Source organism: Cervus elaphus, chromosome 11 (assembly GCF_910594005.1).
Source record: "Cervus elaphus chromosome 11, mCerEla1.1, whole genome shotgun sequence".
NCBI classification, from domain to species: Eukaryota; Metazoa; Chordata; class Mammalia; order Artiodactyla; family Cervidae; genus Cervus; species Cervus elaphus.
Window position 1 is genome coordinate 43,985,121 of NC_057825.1, and position 23,416 is coordinate 44,008,536.

Consider the following 23,416-nt stretch of genomic DNA (forward strand, 5'->3'; position numbering starts at 1 on the left):
TATATTTTCTATTTAATGGACTTTTAAGCTTACAATTTTATGTTTAATAGTAAACAAAATGATGATCTGAATTAGGGTCCTAAGGTTTTACATGACTATTGGTTTCTGAATCTAAGACATTTATTTGGAACTCCTGTAGGTCCCCAGTCAGACCACACCTAGTGAGACCGAAGTGTATTACACTCTTTAAATCTCTTTGACAACTGACTCTTTACACACCTCACTGGGCCATGGCGTCTCTTACCTTCAATGGCTAGCATTGCCCGCAATTCCCGATTCAGCAGCTCATACCTTCGTTCTAAATCGTGTTCTTTTTCCCTAGGCAAGTTGCAAAAGTTCATCAATATGCTAATTACTAAATCATTAAACACTTAAAAAAACCTTTAGGTTACATTGATTTTAGGACTCATAACTGACTTTTCTCTTTAACTTTAAGCTACTCAAAACAAATGATACACAAACCTAAAACCTTCCTCAGGTTGAATACTTACTACTAATGGTATTATTTTTCTCCTTCAATTTTGAGTTGCACAAAAGTATATTTTAATCTGTGGATAAGTAATCTCATTCTTCAGCGCTTCTTGTCTTAAGTGCCAGGTATAAAGTTATTTCATAAAATTATTTTTCATAACTGTCAATAAACACCTTTTTGTCTAGAACTCCATGTGAAAAGAGTACAAGAAACATGAAAGTACTAGCAGTGCAAATTTAATATAGAGACAATAAAAAAAAAAGGATTAATTAAGTTCTGCACTTCATAATTCTTCTATTACGTTAAGGCATTGCAGAAATGACAAAAATAGAGGTTTTTGCTAAAATAAAATGTAAACCTGTTTCTTCCCACACTAGGTGGCATAATATAAGAATACTGCTAGTGAGAAAAAGGGACAAGCATTAAGTCCTATGTGAACTAAATGCTAAAGACTTGAGAATGCTTACATTTGGTTTAGTCTCCATTTTACTGTAATTCTTAGAGTCATAAAAAGGTCACTTCTGTGTAAATTATTAATCTTTTACCCCAAAATTTAGGGGTAACATTATCTGTAGAATACAAAGGTACTTTTGTCCTTATTAAGAATTATTTAATTTTTAACTGAAAATTTGATGTTAAATAAACTTCAGTTTTATTTCTTTTTCTCCTTAATATAAACCAAACATCCTTTTTTGTGCACAAGTGATTTCTTAAACCCCAAAATTATTTACATGACTTGGCTTTCAGTATAATAAATACATTTTTTTCAGTATCTAATACTCTATTTTAAAATTATTACTCTTCAAATAAAAACTGGTTATATAGTATTTTTATATAAAATATAATCTCTAGGAAGGAAAAAAATTAAGCCTAATAAATTTGAAATCCCAAGAAAGACAATGATAGAGCTAAGTCTAAGATTCCTCAATGTTGTAGGAAAAACAAGCAGTGATAAATACTTACAGGAGAGAGAGCTGGTTCATTCTTCTTATTAAAGCATTTTTCTTATTAACTAACATAAACCACTCCTGCATCATAGCTTCCTCTTCTTCTGTGTTCCTTCCTATAATTTAAGAAGAGTTATTGTTTTTTCTATTTTACAAGCCAAATAATAGTTCAGTGCAAGTCTCGTTTTTTTTTTTTTTTAACATGAAACATATTTTAGCTAACCCAATAATACAAATTAAACTGTTTACAACAGTTTATATGTAAGATTAAGGTCTGAAAAAAGGAATCAATATTTAAAAATCCATTAACCAATCTCTAAAGGAGGTATTATTCAGCATGTATATTTCAGTTCCCTGAACATATCTACAGATCATACTAATGTACATTAAAAAAAAAAAAAAAAAGTGTTCCAACTTTTAAATCCTTCCCAGAGGGTGACTTTATTATATTTCAATGAGGAACTCATGAAGCTAACAGACATATGGTCATGATAAAAATAAATAAATTAATTAAAAAACACATTAAAAATCATTATGAGAATTACAAGACTAGCAGGAAGATCAGAGAAGTCAAGAGATTTTGTGAGAGCTTCCGCCTGTAATGACCTGCTTTTTTTCTTATTTTCCTCCCCGAAAGTAAACTAAAGATATATACATGCATATACATTTCCAGAACTCATCATCCCTAATAGGGTAAACACTTACAAATTGTTTTAAATATATTGTAAATGGCCAAGCTACAAAAATACTTACATCTATCTGTGAAAAAAGAACATAGTAATCTTCAGTAAATGAGAAAACATGTGAGCAGAGAGATGATTTTAAATGTCAGGTTATAAATTTACTGATTATGCATTTAAAATTCATTTTCCCAAATATCCATTCCATCATCTATACTACTCCTCCCCTCAAAAGGATTATAATATATAGCATATATTTGGTATTATTCATATATAAGCAGGCCACAATCATACTTGAGAAAAATATTAATACCCCACCTTCTTCCTTCAAACTGCCTTCAAATTGTATCCAGTCAAATTTATAATTATTTGACTTTGTTTTCTTCTGAATTTCATCCATGATTGGTTTATTGTTTTGCTAGGCCATTATTTAATACTTCAGTCCAACTTCTAGCTACATTCATAGGGTTAACTTAAATATCTAACAAAAAAAATTAAATATCCCAGGCTAAGACTAAATATCCTAGTCAATTTCCTAAGTTTTATTCTTCTTCTTTAGATATTTTCTTTTAACTTTCAAACACGCTACCAGTCCATTAAAAAATATTCAAGCAATACAGAGACATAATTGAGTTAAAAGTCAAGTCCTCTTTCACCAACCCCACCCTCTCTGATTTGCCTATCTACCTCCCTTCTCCAGAAGTACTATTACAGTTTAGTATATCTTCTTCCAGACCACATAGGTAGCTATGTCTAACACACACACAGGTATATACCTTGTCTGGACACATACAGGTTTTTTTTCTTTAACATAAGGGCCCTTGATTTGTTGTTGCTATGCTGTTCAAAAATCTACTTCATTCTTGTAATAACTTGCATAAATTATGGATGTGACATAATTAACTATTTCCACATTAATAGATATTTGAAGAAAGTTTTAGAATGAAAATAGGATATAAAGAGCTGATCTGTGTGCAAGATTAAACATGTATTTCACAGCATCCCTATAAATCAGATGTCTGTTTTTCATCATTAGGGAAAAGAGAGATATGTGCTTTCATTAAATTAAAGTCCATTAAACTGTATGATATGATGCAGACCTGGGATAGATTCTTTTAGAGTATGAACAAAAGTCTTTATTGTTTTACAGCATTTTTAATCTCTCTTTTAGGGTAACTGGTTTTGTATTCACTTTGGACCATGTGATGTCTTGACACTGGTCATGTGATATAGGCTGCGATAGGCACAAATCCCTGGGTAGCAACAAAAGAAGAAAGAGTAAAAAGAAAAAGCTGAGAAAAAGCTTGCAATTTGGAAAAAGGCCAATTGTACCCTGGTGAAGGCCTTTTTGATCAGTGAAATGACACATGTGTGCAATATTAATAGGTGCCGTTTTTATGATATTTTGTTTTCTGATTAAAGATTTAATTTTTGTGTTCATAACCTCAGTGATTTCTAAAAATATACACATATTAAAACTTTGTTTTGAATTTAACTGTAATTCAGGCTTTCAGGCATTAATACTAGAAGCATCTAGCCTACTCTTAAATTAGCATCATTTTCTTCAATGGAAGACTGCTTCCTTGAGAACAACAATATTGATGTGGTACTACTGTGTTATTCTCAGCTTAACTCATGCCTATGATTTCTAGATAAGAATAAAAGATGCATCTTCCCTAATTATTAGGAAATGAGGAGAGTCTCATGTTTAAAAAGGGAATAAGCCAAACAATAAGACATATTTAAAGATATACTATTCAGTGCTACCTAGATTACATAAATTAACTGAAAAACATATTTGAGGTTAAATCATCACTAACACCTTATCTGAGATAGTACACAATGATGGAAATCTATACTTAGCCTACTAATAAAAAAATTAAATTTTCTTCTAATACATCATTATACTATTGTTTTTAGGGATTTAAAATTTTTTAAATTTAAAAAGCTTTTAAAAGCCAGTAAGTTGAACCATTACAAATTAATCCTGACTTTAATAACTGGTTAAAGACCCCTTTAGCTTTATAAGTAACAAAAAATATTAAAGCCTGTGATCACAGTGAGCTTTTCTCATTTCTCCTCCAACCATTTGTTATTTAATCCAATACTAGTAATCCAATTTGTCCATCAGACTTTTAAAGGGCAGAATGCAACTTCCTCAGCTTAGACACTTTTCAAAGTACAATATATTTTTCAAATGAATGCTGGATGTTTCATTTTTCCCAACTGTTCCTAGCTCTAATGCATGAGGAAAAAAAAGAACAAGATGAACATTGTTCATACTGATTAAGTAAGAGCTCATTAAAGAGCTGTCAGTGCGGTACTTTGAATATGCATGAAGCATATAATCAGATCTAGTACCGTCACTAGAGGAGAATACGGTAAGTACAAAGGATTGATTTAATTACTTAGAGTGGGCTGTGGTGGTAAAGCAGTCTTGTTAGTGCAAAAAGAAAAAGAGGTTGTATTCTGGCACTGTTAGAAAAAAGGCAGTTTTAGCTTCTGCCACAATACATAATCTCAGAATAAAGCACTTTACATTGTAGCTTAAAATGAAGATTGTCATTATTTTATAAAATGGTCATAAATCATTTTATCTTGTTTAAACTCACCCAGTTAATTATCTTGCTTTCAAAATTATCTTTAATTTGTAATCACAACTACATTTTTATCACCTTAGAGTCAAAGCTGAAATTTAAATATTTTTTTCAGTTTCATGAACTGAAAAATTCAAGACCTATACTACTGAAGACCATTTTGAAACTAAAAAAATGACAAAATCCTACAGTTCAGTACACAGTTACTAAAATGTGAAAGCACGGCTGGGTTGTTATACTATATTTTAAAGCAGAGTGCCTCATGTGTATTATAAATATACTATCAATAAAATATCACCTTAACATTTTAAAGTAGTGACTAATTAATACAGTCTCTGGTAATTTTTTTCTTCTTTATTTCCTTAAAAAATTCTGGTTTTTATTCTGCCTCCTGGAATGTAACATCTTTCTAACATCACAATCTCTTATTGTCAGTTTTCTCTTTTTAATTATGATAGCCAGAGTATGATTTATAAAAATTACTAAATAATGAAGCATAATAATAATAGTAGGAAAAGTCACATGGAAATATGACTTCAAATAATTCTTCCTATCACATAGTTAACAAAACCTACTTAATACAAAGCAGAATAATACAGCACTACATGTAGTACAAATACTTAATAAAATAAATGTTAGTTAATATCTGCCTTTATATTCCATCTTCTCCTTCCCAAAATGATTAAAAGATTTAATTCCACTTAAAAATTCATTCCTTCACCCAGGAATGTGTATATAGTTCTCATTTGCTTTTTCAAAAGCAGCATTTTCAATGTAAATTTTAAAGTGAACAAAAGGAAAATGATGGTAAAACCTTAAAATTATGAATTATATTTTTAAAACTATCTACTAGTTAACCTTTCCTAATTAATCTTTCACCATAAGCTTATTATCCATTTAGAAAGATATGTTTTTGAACAATGAATTCTTATATAAATGCAAAACAAGGAACACAATTTTAACTGAACAGAAAATTAATTCAACAGAAGATGAAAACACAAAGATGAAGGTGCTGTTGAACATACATACAAATTCAAGATTTTCTACCATGAAAACATTAAAGAATGCTGAAATCTTGCCATAGCTCCATAGTGGAGATGGCTGACTAGTGATCACATATGGCTCTTAAAGGACACAACGTAGCAAAGCCAAATCAACATTAAAAACAAAAAAGTTGCCATTACTAATTGTCCCTATGTTATGATTACCTGAGTATGATGACCTCTAAAACATTTAATATATTACAACAGAGATACACATGAATGTGTCCAACTAACTGGTACCAGAGAAACACTTTAATAACAAAGGAGATAAAGTCTGGTAGATTTACTTCATCAATGAGAAAGATTAATTTACTGCAGTTATATAGGGACATGGACACAAGAGCTCCAAAGCCAATATTACTATAGGACTCCAGTGCCCTAGTTTAGAAAATATTTTAAACTTAGGAAATAGAGCTTTATTATGAAAACAAATTTTACTATGTAAGCAACCAGTTGATAAATGTTTCCACACTAAGAATATCCTCAAACAGCAATCAACATAAATGAATAACCATAATCCTTACCGATGTCTTCGGCAGCAATTGTCTTAAAACATTTTGCTCAGCTTGATATATTTGTTATAGTATTAATAATATAAACTTTGGTGAAAATTCTGTCTCCTTTTGTTGAAGTAAAATAAAAACTAATACATTCTCTCAAACACACCTTTGATTTGTTCATTTGATAAAATGAAGTGTGGAGAGATTCACGGCAATATCTCTCTACAGATAAATTTGACAGACTTCTATGCACATACCTATGCAGGAGGAGGTATAGACAAGTTCACCGAATCTCCTCCATCATAGACTTACACAAAAGAAAAAGCTACTTCTAAAGTCCAGAAATTAATAACAATCTTCTTATGCCAAGTTCTTGGTAGTGTCTGAATAGCCTTGCTATGCCAAAAATCAGTGCTCAATTTCTCAAAAGGTAAATTAAGCACACACTTAAGATAGTAAAAAAGATAAACTAAAAAGCATGAAAATAATCATCATGGGAAAAATTAATAATTGATTAAATTATATTTATTTACAGTTTAGTATTTTTTTTTTAAATTACATGTAGGATGGAGTTGCTTCCATAACTTCAGTGCTAAGAGCCTTTAAAAGTATTAGCATGACCTACATTTCAGATGAAGCATGACTATCTTGACTATTAACAAATACGCAGTAGGCAAAATTCAAAACACTTCCCTGGTGGCTCAGATGGTAAAGACTCTGCCTGAAATGTGAGGAAATCTGCAATACAGGTTCGATCCCTGGGTTGGGAAGATCCCCTGGAGGAGGAAATGGCAACCCACTCCAGTATTCTTGCCAGGAGAATTTCATGGACAGAGGAGCCTGGCAGGCTAAAGTCCACGAGGTTGCAAAGAGTTGGACACAAATGACTGAGTGACTAACACTTTCACTTTCAAAACACTCAAAACAGAGCTCGGAAACTATATTTTTCAATGTGCATTTAACATATTCTGTAAAATCAGAAAAAATACAGTGAGTCACTTTTATACACATCATTCAACCAAATAGACTAGTGTCTACTTAGAGGATCAACTGGGCATCCTCCAATAAGAGGAAAACTTAAATTGTGAGCCACACTTACAGAAAGATAGCTTCCCCTGCTATACCTCCCCTCTCTGGAAGCCCCAACCTTTGTTTGGTCTGCACCTGGCAGTCTCTTTACCTCCTCCCTCTCCTAGAGCCTTCATGCAGTCATGTCATGAAAATGACTTAAAGGGTGGTCCTAGAAGTGACAGAGATATTAATGTTAAAGATGAGCATGAAGAGTAAAATAAAATTATTTCTGGAAAAGTGGAAGTGAAAGAAACAACACTTCAAGTTTTTCATTAAAAAACTGTTTTTTAAATTTTTATCATTTGGCTGCACTGCTTGGCAAGTGGGATCCCAGTTCCTCAATCAGGGATCAAACCTGCACCCCCTGCACTGGAAGTGCAGATTCTTAACTACTGGACCACCAGGGAAGTCCCGACATTATTTCTAGATTTAGGCATTTTAAGATGTGATTTTACATACATATGTAGGGGCTTCCTTGGTAGCTCAGCGGTAAAGAATCTGCCTGCCAATGCAGGAGACACAAGTTCCATCCCTGATCCGGGAAGACCCCACATACTGCAGAGCAGCTAAGCCCATGTGCCACAACTACTGAACCTATGCTGTAGAGACTGGGAACCACAACAGCTGAGCCCATGTGTTCCAGTTACTGAAGTGTGTGCACCGTAGAGCCCATGTTCCACAAGAAGAGGAACCACCGCAATAAGAAACCCCTGCACCGCAACGAGAGAGTAGCTTCTGCTTGCCGCAATAGAGAAGAGCTCATGCAGCAACAAAGACCCAGCACAGACATAAATAAATGAATTACACAAAACAGATATGCACAGATAGCTAGATGTTATAAGAGATATTACTAAAGTTTTATATATTCAAGTAAGTCAAAATCTCTGGGGGAGACCTTCTCACTGGGAGGTTCATCTTTTTTAAGGTTATTTGGACATGTAGTTTTTTATGGAGTGTCATGGGAACTCAATCCATGATTTAAGAACTTTATGGAAAAGCACTTGACTCATTAATAAAGATGAACTTTATTAATAGAATAAAGACCTCTTATAAATTGTAGACTACCTTTATGAATGCTTACTTACCTTAATCCTGAGAAACTCCTGTGGATAAGAATATAAATTCTGGTAGGGCTAAGTATACTTTATAAATGTATACCATCTATAGTTTCTGTGGCTGGTTAGGTCTGTCATTCTGAATAAGATGCAAAGAAGATAAACATTGAATTTGTATCCCAAGTGGCTTTTCTTCCAGTTCAGTTAAAACAAAAATGACTTGGAGTCCCTTGATCTTAGACTAATTAATCTCTCCAGACCTCAGTCTCCCTCTCTATAAGCATAATCACATTACTTACCTCATGGGTGATGGAAGAATTAAATGAGAAAAATCCATGTGAAGTCCTTAGCACAGTGCCCAAGACTAAAAACGCTAGCTGTGATAACGATGAGGAAGAGGATAATGGCGAGGCAGCACTGAGCTGAGAACTGGAGATAGAAAGATGACCAAAGTATGGTGCCTGCCCTCAAAAGGGTGTGTAGTTTAGTCTGCAGACAGACACATAATCAGGGAGACCCGGAGTGAGGATGAACTTTTAAGCATCTACGTGGACACAAATTATATTTTAAATATTCATAAGTCATAAGAAAGTCCATAGTTAATATAATTAGTATGTCATTGGTCATAAGTGAGATAGGTGAAAAATGTGAGTGAATCAATACAAACTCATCTCTGCAGCTGGAAAACAAAAGTGAATGCCCTTTTCGGTCTGCAGTGTTACAGCTGCATACAAGACTGTCATAGCTATGGTGATACAGTAGTGTGGCTATGCTCCAGGTAATGACAGTCTAGTTATTTGCAATGGATTTTAGAGATTCAAGAACAAAGTAGATCATGAAATGCTACTTAATAACCAAAAGTGAAAGAGGTTAAGTTTTAAGATTGAAAATTACAGACTAATAGGATACACCTAAAAGTTTACTAGTTATTAAAATAAAGGACAAAATGACAATTTGAAGTACAAATTAATATAAATTTAATAAAAGAAATCCCTTAACAAGAAAAACCAAATGTTTGTAGAGCAAAAAGTCTTCAGAGACAGTAAGTTTTCACCATTTTTATAGGAAGAGATTTTGATTTTAAAAACACAGCATTGTTAAATCAGCTTATGAAATTGGCAATATCAATAAAAAAGATGATTTACGAAATGCCAGGTAAGAATGAGATTTGATTCTGTTGAAAGTGTGGAAAATATATTCAATTTTTAAAATATAGAAGGACAAATCAGGTAGATATGCTCCAAATAGCTTCTAATAAATTGTTTCTCTCAAGATTATGCAGCCAATCAGCTGCTCTTTTAGGTAACCCCATGTTGCTTAGTCCTGAAATGTTCTTAAAAAAATCATAGCAGGGTGTCATCAGAGCCTCCAGTTTCCAGTAAGGGATGATGAGTTCAACCTCTAACACGATACATGCACAGTAACTTCTCTACACCTTGTTTGATCATGCTTGGGTTCAGGTAACCAGGCAACACTGGGATATATCTTTCCTTATGGATCTTCTTAGAAACCTTTATTCAGTGAGGGAGAGCTAAAGGGAATTAGGCCTATCCCCTCCTAGCCTACGTCCACATTTATTCTGTAAACAGAGATGCCTAATGAAAACAGGACACTGCAGAGCCATCTCCAGCAGTCTTTTAACCTGCACAGGGGTTCGACAATTACATGACACTTCAAGTCAAATGTAACAAATGGTGTTTTTTCAACACCAGACCAGGTGAATAGTTTGAGTTTCAGCATTATACTACCTTATCCAATGCCCTGCAGCCTTCCCAGTGGAGCCATTCTCTTCACAAAGACTGAGACATGAAAGACTTGTGTCCACAGTGCTGCTTCCTAAAGCCTTGGAAAAAAAAGTGTCTCAAGGATGCTCTATGTCATGTAACTCCCTCACCAGATGGCTGACAACCAATAACTGTCTCATAGGCTGGGGATAATAATCATGATGATGATTATGATAATAGCATCAAATATTTAATGAGGTTATATTAATATAACTTACCTAAAGTAATAGAGCTAGTTAGTGGAGGAACTTAGGCCTCAAATCCAGGCAGTCTGTTTTGTGAACAGTGGTTCTCAGCCACTCTACTTGACACTCATAGGTAAACAGTCTAATCAGAATAGGCCTTTTATTTAGAATTCAGGCCAACTGTGACAAGTCTTCAGAATGACTCTGATATGCAAAGCAGAAAAAACAAAACACCCAAACAAAAAGCAAACCTTTAAACCTCTGACAAACAAACAAGTTCACCCATTAGTAGAGCGTATTTTGTTCATTCTTCCTGTGTAGGTCACGGAGACTTAACAATGACCTCAGAGCAGTCATCGAGGAGTGTCAAGGGGATTCAGCTTTTCGTCCTATGCAGATATGTCCAGAAGATCCCTGAATTATAGGATAGTACATGATGTCTTCAAGAAACAGGGGCTCCCTGGGATAGACCCATGTACCTTCTTGGGCAACTACAAACTACTCTGATTCCATTTGAGCCTTTGAGACATCCTTCAATGAAAATGGCCAGACAAGAATACTCTGCCTACCACTAGATTATCAGGGTGCATTCAAGTTCCAGCTCTGCTCTTTGAGAGCTGTGGCAATTTGGATAAATTACTTAAGATCCCTATGCCTCAGTTTCTTCATTTGCAAAGTGGAGATAATAAATCTACTTCACAGGATTTTGTTAAGATTAAGTGAGTTAATAAATATAAAGTACTTAGAATAGTGCCTGGCCTACAATAAATGCTATATATAATAGTATAATGGTGGTTGCTATACTCTCTCTCTCTACACACACACACACACACAACAGTAGGGATCCACATTCTTCAAGCTTCAGGATCCTCCCTGACTATCTGACATACCTACGATTATTGACTGGAGTAAGGCATGGTGATTCTTCCTGGCAAAGTCTCACAGTTTTTCTGACTGCCTGTGCAATCAGATAGGCCTACTCACAGACGTAAACATACTGGGGAAATTGGTGCAAGTCTTAAGATGTTCCATTGAGCGTGACATGTCTAATGTCTTTAGGAATCTATTTTACTGGACCAATCAACCAAACTGCATTCTATCATCATTCCGTATTTTTCATTCCCCTTAAGTATGGAAGCCTAGCAACTACCCATTATTCATTTTTTTGTTCTTAAAAGAGCTACACCAATGCAAATTCTCCAGGAAACAGTCCCCTTTCCAAGGTTATAAATGCTCTGTTAAGTCTATCCCAAAAGTTCTCTTGCTAATAGCAGTTCCTTCAGTCAGAAATTCAGAGAAAATAAAAATCTAACATGTGACTCAGAATCTCTAGACTTACCAAAGATAAAATTATTTTCAGATTTCTCAAGTTAATTTTAAGGACACGTTCCATTTACTCTTTATCATGATACACATTTTAAAATATCCTTCATTTATTTTTGGGCTGTGTCACATGGCTTGTGGGATGTTAGCTCCCCAACCGGGGATTGAACCTGGGCTCTTAGCAGTGAGAGCACAGAGTCCTAACCACTGGTCTGCCAGGGAACTCCCCAGATACCCACCAGACTGAAGAACATCATGTTCCCCAATACTCCCTCTCAGATTCTGGCATAAATCTCACATGACATTTATATAAATATATGTGAATCTTGCTCTAGCAGCCACCTGTATGTCCTTCTGCTGTGTTGCACATCCTCTCTCTTTGCTTCAAAGCTGTGCTGTGTGCTGAGTCGCTCAGTCGTTTCTGACTCTTTGCGACCCCATGGACTGTATGTAGCCCGCGAGGCTCCTCTGTCCATGGGGATTTTCCAGGCAAGAATTCTGAAGTGGGTTGCCATGCCATCCACCATCGTATCCTTCCAACCCAGGGATTGAACCCACATCTCCCTCATTGCACGCAGATTCTTTACTGTCTGAGCCATCAGGGAAGCCCAAGAATACTGAAGTGGGTAGCCTATCCCTTCTCCAGGGGATTTTTCTTAACCTAGGAATCGAACCGGGGTCTCCTGCATTGCAGGTGGCTTCTTTACCAGCTGAGCAACCAGGGAAGCTAAGCTCACTTAGAAAAGGTCAGACCAATCACATCAAAAACACAATCTACATTCCCACCCAAAGCCATGGTCAATTCCAAATCTATTTAGTTCTTATGATGTGCCTGTTAATATTATTTATTTCAAAATTTAGCAAAACTGCTACTTAGTCTACACTGACAATTTTGCAATGTTCAGTATAATTTCCTTTAAACTTTTACTTAGATTCAAAATAAGCAGTATTTTAAAAATAAATAGTATTAAAAGTTTTAAATTTGGGGCTCCCTTTTATTTTATCCTCATGAGAAATTAAAATTTTTATGACTATTTTGATTATTTATGTGGTAGGTTATTCTTATCTCCCAAATAAAAAACTATTTCTATTTTTTAAAATCAATGAAATTTAGAAAAACTTAACTTTTTAATTAAAAAGTATCAGCATAAGTAATGTCCTTGACTTACATTTTTAACTTTCCTTGAAGAACTAGAGTCTTTAAGAGCATAACAAATACAGTGATGACCAAGGCCAGCTCAGAAGTGTCTAATGGAGGATAATATGCTGGTGGGGAAGAAATGTTGGCACTTTACTCAGTTCCTAGCTTTGGCCACCAAGTGGTGCTATTAATTCAGAGTGAGCAGGCACTGGGGGAGTGGGGTTGGGTGACTTTGGGTGGGTAAAGTATATAACCAGTCAGTAAATGCAGAGGACACTCACAAGTTGGATCTTCATAACTCTGTGTACTGTGAATTCACCTTATCATCTCCCACTCAGTGTCATCAGCATAAAAACAAAGGGGAAAACTAATTCATATACTCTTATTTTGATGGTAATATCTATTGTCCTTTGTCAGAAAAATAACTGTTTATATATACATATGTGTACCAAACTTTATCCTTTCAGGTTATGAAGCTATAAAAATAACTATACAATTTTGGTTAATCTTCCTCTTTCTACAACATTCATCCAAATCCCCCTGCATTAAAACAAAAACAGAAAACCTTTACAGAAAAAAAAACTATTCAGTAATAAGCATTACAAATTAATCAGTAATATGAAGCATTTTAAAATATCTAATTTAATTTTAAAAACAGATATCAGCTCAATGGTTTTTCCTTAATTTCTATTATAAGCTTTTCCTGAGGAAATAGTTCCTCTGAGTGGATGAATGCCTTTCACATTCCAGCTTAGAAGTGACATGTGGGAACAGGGAACAGATGCAATGACTATATGTTTAGTTTTCTTATGTGATGTACCTAGAGGCCTATGAAGAATGTTAAAAGCATAACTAAAAGCTAAATAATAATAATTTACAATCCACTGCCAGAAGAACTGGCAATGTCTCTACTACGGAATGAACAATGATTTAAAAGCAGAACTCTGGGAAGTCTGCACAACAATAAAAGTTAGGTTCACTGCTATTCAATTAGATAGTTCTATCTCAAAGATGAGGAGACTTAATAAGAAACAGTATGTATCTAGTTGTCTCTGGACATGAACACCTATATTTTTTGAGAAAAATGTTTCCATCTGGAAAGGTGAGGATAATGGTGTTGGAATAGAGCTTATATCCTTCAATAAACTACCTTGATTTTGACTCTGGAGTAGGGAGGCAATTCACATATGCTTACCCATTTCTGATGTCATTCTTTGTTAAATCAAATTATGAAATTTTGGTTAAACTTCTTAGGATAGCATCAAGATGAAACAGGAGAGCCGAACATGCATTTACAAAGTTGGTTCTTACATGGATGTCCTAAAACAAATTTCTCAAATACAACACTTAGGTTGTTTATTTCTGTATGTACTTCACAAAACTATATAACTAGTATATCAATTCAGTGAAATTTATATGGGTTAAGGGAATAGCAAAATTCCTAAGGCTCTCTCCTAGTTATTTATTTAGTTGTGAAAATGTTCACGGAAACTTTATCAGTTAGTTTTTATATATAAGACAAGGATTAAAAACAACAACAAAAAAAGAAAAAAACCCAACAACTTTCCATTCTTATGCCAAATTGCTAAACCAGTTCTTCAGGCATTTCTTGGGAGAAAGAACATGCACATGCATGCATAAGTGTGTGTTTTGAGGGAAGAAAAGAGTTAGAATGAGGGACAAGCAGATTACTTAAAAGCAAAGGAAAATTTTAAAGTAAAGGTAGAAACAATAATAAATAACAAAACCATGACTGATGGCAGCAGCTACTTTCATATTGAGTGCTAACCCTCTGCCAGGCTCTGTGCTAAGGACTCTTCTGTAAATTTTATCTACATCTGTAGTAATGTATTTTAGACTCCCAATAACCTTCTAAAATAGGTTTCATTGGTCTTTAAAAAAAAAAATTAACAGAAGAAATATGGCCTCAGAGAGGATAAGTAACTTGTCCAACACCACCCAGATCCTAGCTGGCATCTTGCTGGTTTTCATGTCTGTGCTCTGAAATCCCTATGTTGTTGTGTTACTTCCTTTAGCACTTGTAACACTGTGAGCTTAGCACATCTTAGCCCCTTGTTTCTCAAAATGTGCTCTGCAGATCACCTGTATTAGAATTCCTGGAATAGGGGCTCCACCACAGATCCCCTGAAACAGAATTGGTTAGGCAGGGCCTGGGCTCTGTAGTTTACACAAACTCCTCAGGTGTTTTTCTAAATGCAGATAAAAGTTTGAGAACCACCGTCTTAGTCCTTTCAAAAATAAGGCACTGAGTCGTTTTTTTAAAAGAAATGATGATATTCCATGTATAAGATGTTATTTTAGCATTGGCATGACATTACACAAATTTAATTTCGCATTCAGAAAAAAAACATGTTGCTGCCAAATCAGTTCAAATGCCTAAATTTTGTTTCATAGATAGTTGCTGAGAAAAACACATTTTCCTGGAATTTCTACTTTTTAAGTGTTAAAAAATTTTATTGCAGTCTAGAATAAGGATGTACCTCACTTTAGGCAATAGACATGTTCCAAATTGAAAATTATGGTGATGTGATACTTCTTTAGGTTCAAAAATTATATTTTATATTTCCAATTCAAAATTTATAGTAGTGGAAAATACTTTCTAAATATCACTAGCAGATATTACATACATTTGTTCCTCTCGATAAATGAACAAACATGAGTCAGCAGATGAAAAAGTCACCTTCAGACTGTATATATATATATATATATATAGTAAAAAGCTGGGACATATAGTGCGTGCCAAGGAGAAAAGAAAAAAACGTTAGAAATGAGAACTTTAGGGGGTTCTTAACATTCTGAATTGAGATTCCTTTCTAGAAATCCTAGGATCCAGTATCTATTGCATGCACTAGAATGATTCAACCACAGTTGCGTGCTACTACTTCTAAAGATAATTTATATAGTTTCCTTCTTTAAATAATACAAATAATGAAAGCAGATAGAACCAGATATTAAAGATGTTTGGATTAGTTGAACAAAATTGTAAGAGTAAAAAAATTCTGAAAGTACAACTGTTTTAATTTTTAAGTACATAAGGAAGAAAACTGTAGAAAGAAAAGTGTTTAGGAATATTACCAATTTTTAAAATGGAAGGTATAGAAAAGTCAAGGACAAAAGCAAGGTAAGCACCTTAAAATGTAAACTTTCATTTTAAAACAAACTTTACTATTTTCTTTACACTGTATTTTATTCATGATTGATCTTTCTCAATAATCAAGGGAATATTCCAGTACACGTAATACATAATAATAAATAAAATGCATAAATGTGCAAAGAGAACAATCTCATTGTAATTATTTCATTTAGTGTTTGATGGCGATATTCTTAAAATATTAGTGCTTTTCATCTTTTGGTATTTTTTATTTCAAAGGAGACTTTGACAAACAGGTATTAAAAGAATCATATAAATAATAATAGCTGACATTTATTGAACTCTGTATATGCACCAGGCACTGTAAAAATGATTGATATAAGGTATCTAATTTAATTCTCACAGTCCTCTTGGGCTGCCACACCATATCAACTTCGGCTCAGTGTGAGAAAATTTGAACTAATTATATTCACTTCACTAACCAGGGTTTTATACTCAATGTATAGTGCCTGAGGTATAATAAGGCTCAAAAAAATATTTGTTGAATGAATGAATGAAAATCACAAGACATAAAGGTTAATAAATTTCACCCTTTATGGGAATTAAAATTAGGTTCTTTCCTCCAATTTTTATTTTTCAAGCTGTATTAAAGCCTCATTCTATTAAAGTGGGAACTGAAGTTCATAGTCACGAAGCTGGGTTCATAAGCAGGAATGAACATAGTATGGTAGAATGGGATTCTGGCTATCCTTCTCCCTGTCAGGGTCCCAGCTCACCACTGGTGGGGTTGAGCCTAATGTTTTCAGGTGAAGGTATACTGAGGACTAAGAATGGAAGAAAATCCTCTCCTGTAGTTATGATACAGTAATGGAGGGCAGATGGACTTTGGTACCTAGTGGACAGGGTCACTGGAGAGAAGGTTCACATGGAGACTTTGAAGAACTGGGCCCTGGCTCACTGTTCTTCCACCTGGCTATGACTCTGCTAATCAAGGTTGTGACAGAATCAATTGTTTGACATGGTTTTTAATGCCTTTAGTTTTTCTGAATATTGGATTAGAAAATAATTGCATGAAACTATTATTTCTTGCAATTAGAAAGTGATTTTATATTATTTCGCATTCTTGGAGTAACTAAAATCTTGACACAGCTAAAAACACACAGACACACAAAACAGACACCACATTTACCAAAAGTATGTTAGCATTTTACTTCCAAAAAGGAATGGATTCTATCAACTCTTAAGAGTCTATCAAAGGATGTGGCTCATTGCCTTCGGAAATTGTGTTAAACAGTCACTTTGTAGAAAATTTTTAGACATAAAATGTTAATTTTTTTAACTGGCTTCTTGATTACAACACAGATTTAATGCCATAAGAATTTTCATGTATATTTTATCAACGAACAATAGCTAAGTATATACTATCTTGGAACTTTTGAGATCATTTTATTTACTTTATAGCACCAAATTCACTTAATTTGTTTTTACTTATGAAAATTCCTTTGCAGAGAAATCTTATAATCTTGTCTATTTCAGAAATCAAATGGAAACACTCTAATAAAATAAAAACTTCATTTTCTATTTCACCATGGTATGTCATATAGTAAAAAATTTCTTCAATGAGAAATCTACAGTTCTTATTTTAAGTTTTGTAAGTAAAATGCCAAAATAGATACCTCACTTAACTTAATGTCTATTTTTAATGACATGGCTTCTCTTCTTATTATAAATTATATGAAAATAGATATATTATGCTATTAAAAAACTATTTCTACATAATGGAGACATTTTATTACATGCATACTGTCTCCCATCCATACTTGTGAGAAGCACAGAAATATCATACTAGATGATAGAGGACATATAAATAGATATTTTTAAAAACTTCTAAAATTTCCATTGTAATTAGAAGATAGCTTCTATTTTTTGCCAACTTGATTATCAACTATGACTGTCCAGGTTATTTCTATTACCATAGGGTTCCTTTCTTTCCTTTTGCTGTGTGAATAAATTACAATCTCTTAAGCCATATGAACAAAATTCAGTATACAAAAATATAATTTTTCAGGATAAGAGAAAAATTTAAAGAATAGTGTATAGAAATATCAGAAATACATGTGTTAAATATTGAGAAACATTGCCAAAACATTTCTCCACACAAAACCTGAAAAGTGTTACTATATTAAACTTCCTTCCCTTTCTCTCCTGAATATTAATTAGCTGTGCAGAATCAGTTTAACTATAAGTTCAGATATCTTTACATATAAAAATATACCCAGTTTTGGTTTTCATTTCCCTTTCTAGATATGGGTATGGTAAGGGATGGAGTTGACTACTCCCAATCTCCTAGTAAGTGTACAGTGACTGCTAGAGAAAAGAGATATAGAGCTAGTAAAAAGTATGTTCCTTACAAATACATAATTTGAATATCATAAAATATGTTTTTTTAATCAAAGACAACATTTTTTACAGTATTCACTGAGGCAATCTTAACTTTATGTTGTTTTCTGTACTCCAGGCCATAAAAACTACATCATCTGCCACTTTCTAAGTCATAGAATCAAATGGTCTACATAGACCCTGTTTTAATGTTAATGAATTTATAGACATAAATAGCTAGCAACAAGGCTAGAGTGAAAAGCAGAACACTTCAAGCATTTAATACAGCTAAAGGGGCAGATTAGAGATCAATAACAAAATCACCTGGTAAAAAAGGAAAAAGGTGTTGCATTGAAAGGCTTTTTGCTTTACATGTGAAACAATACTGAGAAACCTGTATTTTAGCACTTGTACTCAACAGGCACTCCAAACTATGCAACGATGAGAACAGAAACCCATCCTTTCTAATAATCTTGTGACAAAAGCTAAAAGACATCATCCTATTAACTAGTGATCTCAACTGCTAATGCGGAGTACTTCCTGGTGCCTTTTATGTAGAATGCTGCTATTAAAAAACCACTAAACATTCACTGTGAACAACACAGAATCATTCATCTTTTATCAGCATCTCTTGTTAGAAGAGTATGAGTGGGGCTGAAGGTGTCATTGATATTATGGAGTGGAAATTAATCAGAAATTTTTCTCATATTTTCCACATCTCACTAATTTACTTTTGTACAAATTTCCTCCTGTTAAAAAGTTCATACCCAACCCCCTGTTGTACTCTTTTAAGTTAAGAATATTCAACGAGCGCGTCCACTGAAAAGCACCAGGTCCTAACACAAAAAGCATTCGAAATTCTCATTTAGTTGTCTTTATTTTGCTAGCGCCATGTGGTCCTTGAAGATGTAGAAAACACGGGAAGCCGAGTAAAGATCAGAGCAAGCTCATTAGCATTCTGACAAAATTGGAGTGGTGGAGATGTATAGTTTGCCTAGTTTGTCGTTTTGAAAGCTACCGGTGGTAAGCTTTCTATTTCATTGTGCTTTTGTCTTTTGGGGGGGTTTCAAAGCAGCAGGGTATTTGTTAGCCCTAGGTTTGTACAATGCATTGTGGGAACCTTTCCTGCACATTGAACCCTATATAGTATCATTCCAGTTTGAGTCAAAAAGTTTTTTTTCACCATTTATTAGAAAGGACATGTGTGTAAATCTTAGTGCACCCCTCAATACATTTAGCACAGCTTTGTCTTTCTCTTTTGCCTGAATCATAAAGTCCATAAAGAGTCAGAAAAAGAATCTGAATGACATAATTTTCAGTCTTCCAAAAATGTCATTCATTTCAGACTACAACATTAAAACATTAATTTCTTTTCTGCTCTTTGTCATAAACAGTTAACAAGCAACATACAGGATTGATAAAAGTGAGTTAAAACTCAAAAGCTTACCGCTTACTATAATAGACCTTAGTTATATTTTTGAAAATAAAGGAAAACAAGTAGTTTGTATTTTAGAATTTATATAAATAAAGACTACCTCTTAGAAGACTTAAATAAGTTATTACCCTAGTCATTTTATTTTCTTCATCGTCTTCTTTTTCTTTTCCTTTTTTTTTTTTTTTTTAAACATAAGGCTCACTTTGAAGAGCTAAATGGGCTACATTAATGCTACTATTCAACATGAATGTTTCCAAGTTGCAATGAAATGGATAAAGGTCTTTGGGGATGAATTTATCTGCTAAATCCTTGTGGTTGCCCTCCTATCTTGGATGATGACCCAAAAGAATGTCAACAGCTCATTTTCCCAGAGAGCTGGAAGGATTCCCTATGTAAGCATAATCTGCACATTCTCAAAGAACTGTTTCAAACATTATATTTCACAAGCGGTTTTAAGTGATTTTCCTCTCATCTCTAGTATCCTAACAGTACTTTGGACATCAATGTCTCTGAAATGAGGACCAAAGTTTACACATGAATTCTACTTATGGCATAGAAATTTTTAGATTTATTTTCAATATAGATTTTAGAAAGTCATCTTGTAACAATAATATATTTATGGCATTAAGTGAGCTAAATGTCTAAACTGAAGATTAGTAACCAATTTTTTTCTATGATAAAAAATGTGCTTGTTTATTATTGTCATTTTGCTTAGAATCAAACCTTATTTATGAGAAGTATTCATAGTTTTTCTTTATTTCTAATTACTTAAAACCCAGGGGAAGCTAAAGAGCAATGCTGAATGCAATACAGTATATGAGTAATCTGATAAAAGTAGTTAATAGTAAGAGTATGGATCATTTCTATATGAAGCCTCTGACAGCAGCATTTCATTATATTCCATTTACAGGAAGAAACTGCTAGACTATGTGATATGTTGTTGTGGGGGGTAGATTTTATATATTAACTATTCATCTTATATTACAGAGCATGTAGTTAAAATGATACAACTTTTTCTTTCTCATTTAAGCTCTAATTTTCACTCCTTTAGGTTTTTTTAAGGCCTTCTATAATTTAAAAGTCATTCTTAAAATAAACAAAAACAGAAAAAAATTACATATAATTTTGTGATTGTAGTGAGCCTATTTACATATATATTATCATAACATGAAACTTGAGTAACTTCTAGTTTAATATTTAAGTGAATCCCAACATTAAGCTGTTCTACTGGTAGCTTTAAAACTGTTCAAAAATGAATGTTACTACAGTAATAATGACTGAATTAGTTCTATACTTTGCAATATGAATAGAGCTGCAAAAATTATTAATATTTATCTACTTCACTGCATTCTCCTACCAAACTTTCTTGAATAAAATCATTTGGACTAGCTATATCAAATTAGAGAGCAGTCAGGAGTATCTAAGTCCTGCTTTAAAACAAATATCTTAACAATTACTTAGCCATATGGAAAATAGGGTATGTTTCTCCTGAAACCATTTTGAAAATATATATTCTATCTTGAATTTAGACTTCATTAGAAACCATTTCTGACTTGTAATACCAAACTGCTGAAATACCACCTTTTAAACAACCATGAAAAAAACGTAAAAAAGCTGAGCTCTTTAAAGCTGCCAGTGAATGATTTTCTGATTTTTAAAGCATATTACGTTTGCATTTGTAACATTTTCAAAAAAATGAAGTGGAGTTAGGGCATTATGAATAAACAAACGCAGCTGTATAGTTAGATACAGATACACACACGCTAGCATAGCTTTTTTTACATTATGACAAATTTGAAGCTTCTTCACAAGTGTTCACATTGTACTTGTGTTTGGGTTCCTAAGACTTAAAGGCCAGATGCTTTTCACAAATGACTAACAATTGTAGTTAGAATAAATTAATGATTGATTTTTTTAAACCTTTGATGGAATTAAGCATACTTCTTTTCTCAGTGTGCCTATGTGAATGTTTGCCCGTTAAACTTTTTTTTTTTTTTTTTTTGACAAGTGAGGCCACCCGGGAAAACAACTGATGCAAAACCCAGGAGTAATCCCTCTGTTTAGTTCAACACTATGGTTAGCCTTAACACCACCTCTATTATCCAATGGATTTAGAGAAACTTTCATTTATTTGTTGGCCTCAGTTTTCAATTCTGTTGCCCTCTTTAAGGAAACCTAGACTTACTCCTATGTAAATACATTTGCATTCTGATACAATGAAATGTTCTAGAATTTTTGTTACTCTACCAAGCTAAATAGGGGCTGTGTACATATGTAGTTTGAAAGATAAGTAAAAAGAATCAAGATAGACTCCTTACTAAGGATTTTAAAGCACACTGCAATAAACCTATACTGTCCATGGCCCAAGAATAATGCAGTTATTTCCAACATTACTTTATAATATGCAGTTATCTATTTTAAAAAACTTAAAGCCACTGGAACCTAAGAAATGTATTGTAGTATCACAAAATCAGTGTCAATTTACTACATTAAAATGTGCTAATTTTTACTAATAGGAATCTTTAAAAATATGTATTTTTACTATAGCAAATATTTTACATCTTCTAGCATTCAGAGTCTAAACTACAAAAGGTTTACTCTATATGAGTGAAGTAAGTAGAATATGACTTTTTAGGTTATTTAAGAGATTCATATGAGGCATTCATTTAAACTGCATATATATTATGGCAATCTACATTGTTTTTCTCTAAATATTTACTTAAAAATGAATTGTATAACAAATAGCATGGCTTAGGAGAAGGAAAACATGTTGGACTGAGACTCAGAAAAGAACAGCTCTTTGCCAATCTCTTAATATGGTTCTAGACTAGATGACCTTTAAGACTTCACACTTTCAAATAGTTAAAACTACGTGGCACTAATTTATACAAAACAAACTGTTATAAGTTAATATTAAGAATTTGTTCAAAAGTTGATTCTTATAACTTTCCTTATCCCACAAATGCTTCTGAAAGTGAAGAGTACAAATTGCATTATGCATGTATACATTGCATAAGACTGACATTCAGTAATAGAACTTCATAATAAAACCTCCACTTAACAAAAAATGTATCATATAAATCTTAATGAGAAAGTCTTAATACTCTTCCTTAGCTGTTTTCCCTAGTTAATGTAATCAGCACTGATACCCACCAAAACATGTCATACAGAATTATGGAATTAGTAACACCACCCATACCCCACTTCTTCCTGTTTTCTTCCTCGGTTTTTCCGTAAACATTAATTTCTGGATACATTCAGTTAAGAAAAGTGGCACACCAATTTAGACATTCAGATATTCAAATAAGACTTTTTAACTTTATCATGGAAAGAAAATGAAAAATGATCATCATCATTCTACTATCCAGAAGACAAGCAGAGGTCTTTAACTCAAAATGCACTTAGGTTTCACTGTATATAGTATTCTCTTGGGAATAAAAAAATAAACATGCATTTTAGGGTTCCAGCTAGTCATGTAAATTTTTCCTATAACATTGATTTTCCTATTGGACTAAGCACATCAATATAAAAACAAATGAACTAACAAAGTGCCCTAATTAACAATTTTGCAAGTGAATATAGACATTATCGCAATGCTGCTGCCATTAAAGTCTATTCCATAGCATATCTGTTTCTGTTAACATTTCAATAGACCAATTAAATGACCTTTCCCCCTTCAAACTCAATTAAGC

At 33.3% G+C, this 23,416-nt stretch overlaps 1 protein-coding gene across 7 annotated transcripts in view; it reads right to left on the reverse strand.

Annotated features, from left to right (window-relative positions):
* Positions 1 to 23,416, reverse strand: part of EHBP1 (EH domain binding protein 1) — a 427,793-nt gene that overhangs the window by 7,369 nt on the left and 397,008 nt on the right. For all 7 annotated transcript variants that reach the window (XM_043917682.1, XM_043917688.1, XM_043917687.1 and 4 more), the window contains 2 exons: positions 1,436 to 1,535; positions 245 to 318 (listed from right to left, as the gene is read on the reverse strand). In XM_043917682.1, coding sequence (XP_043773617.1) covers positions 245 to 318; positions 1,436 to 1,535 — 174 coding nt within the window. The remainder of the gene's footprint in view (positions 1 to 244; positions 319 to 1,435; positions 1,536 to 23,416) is intronic.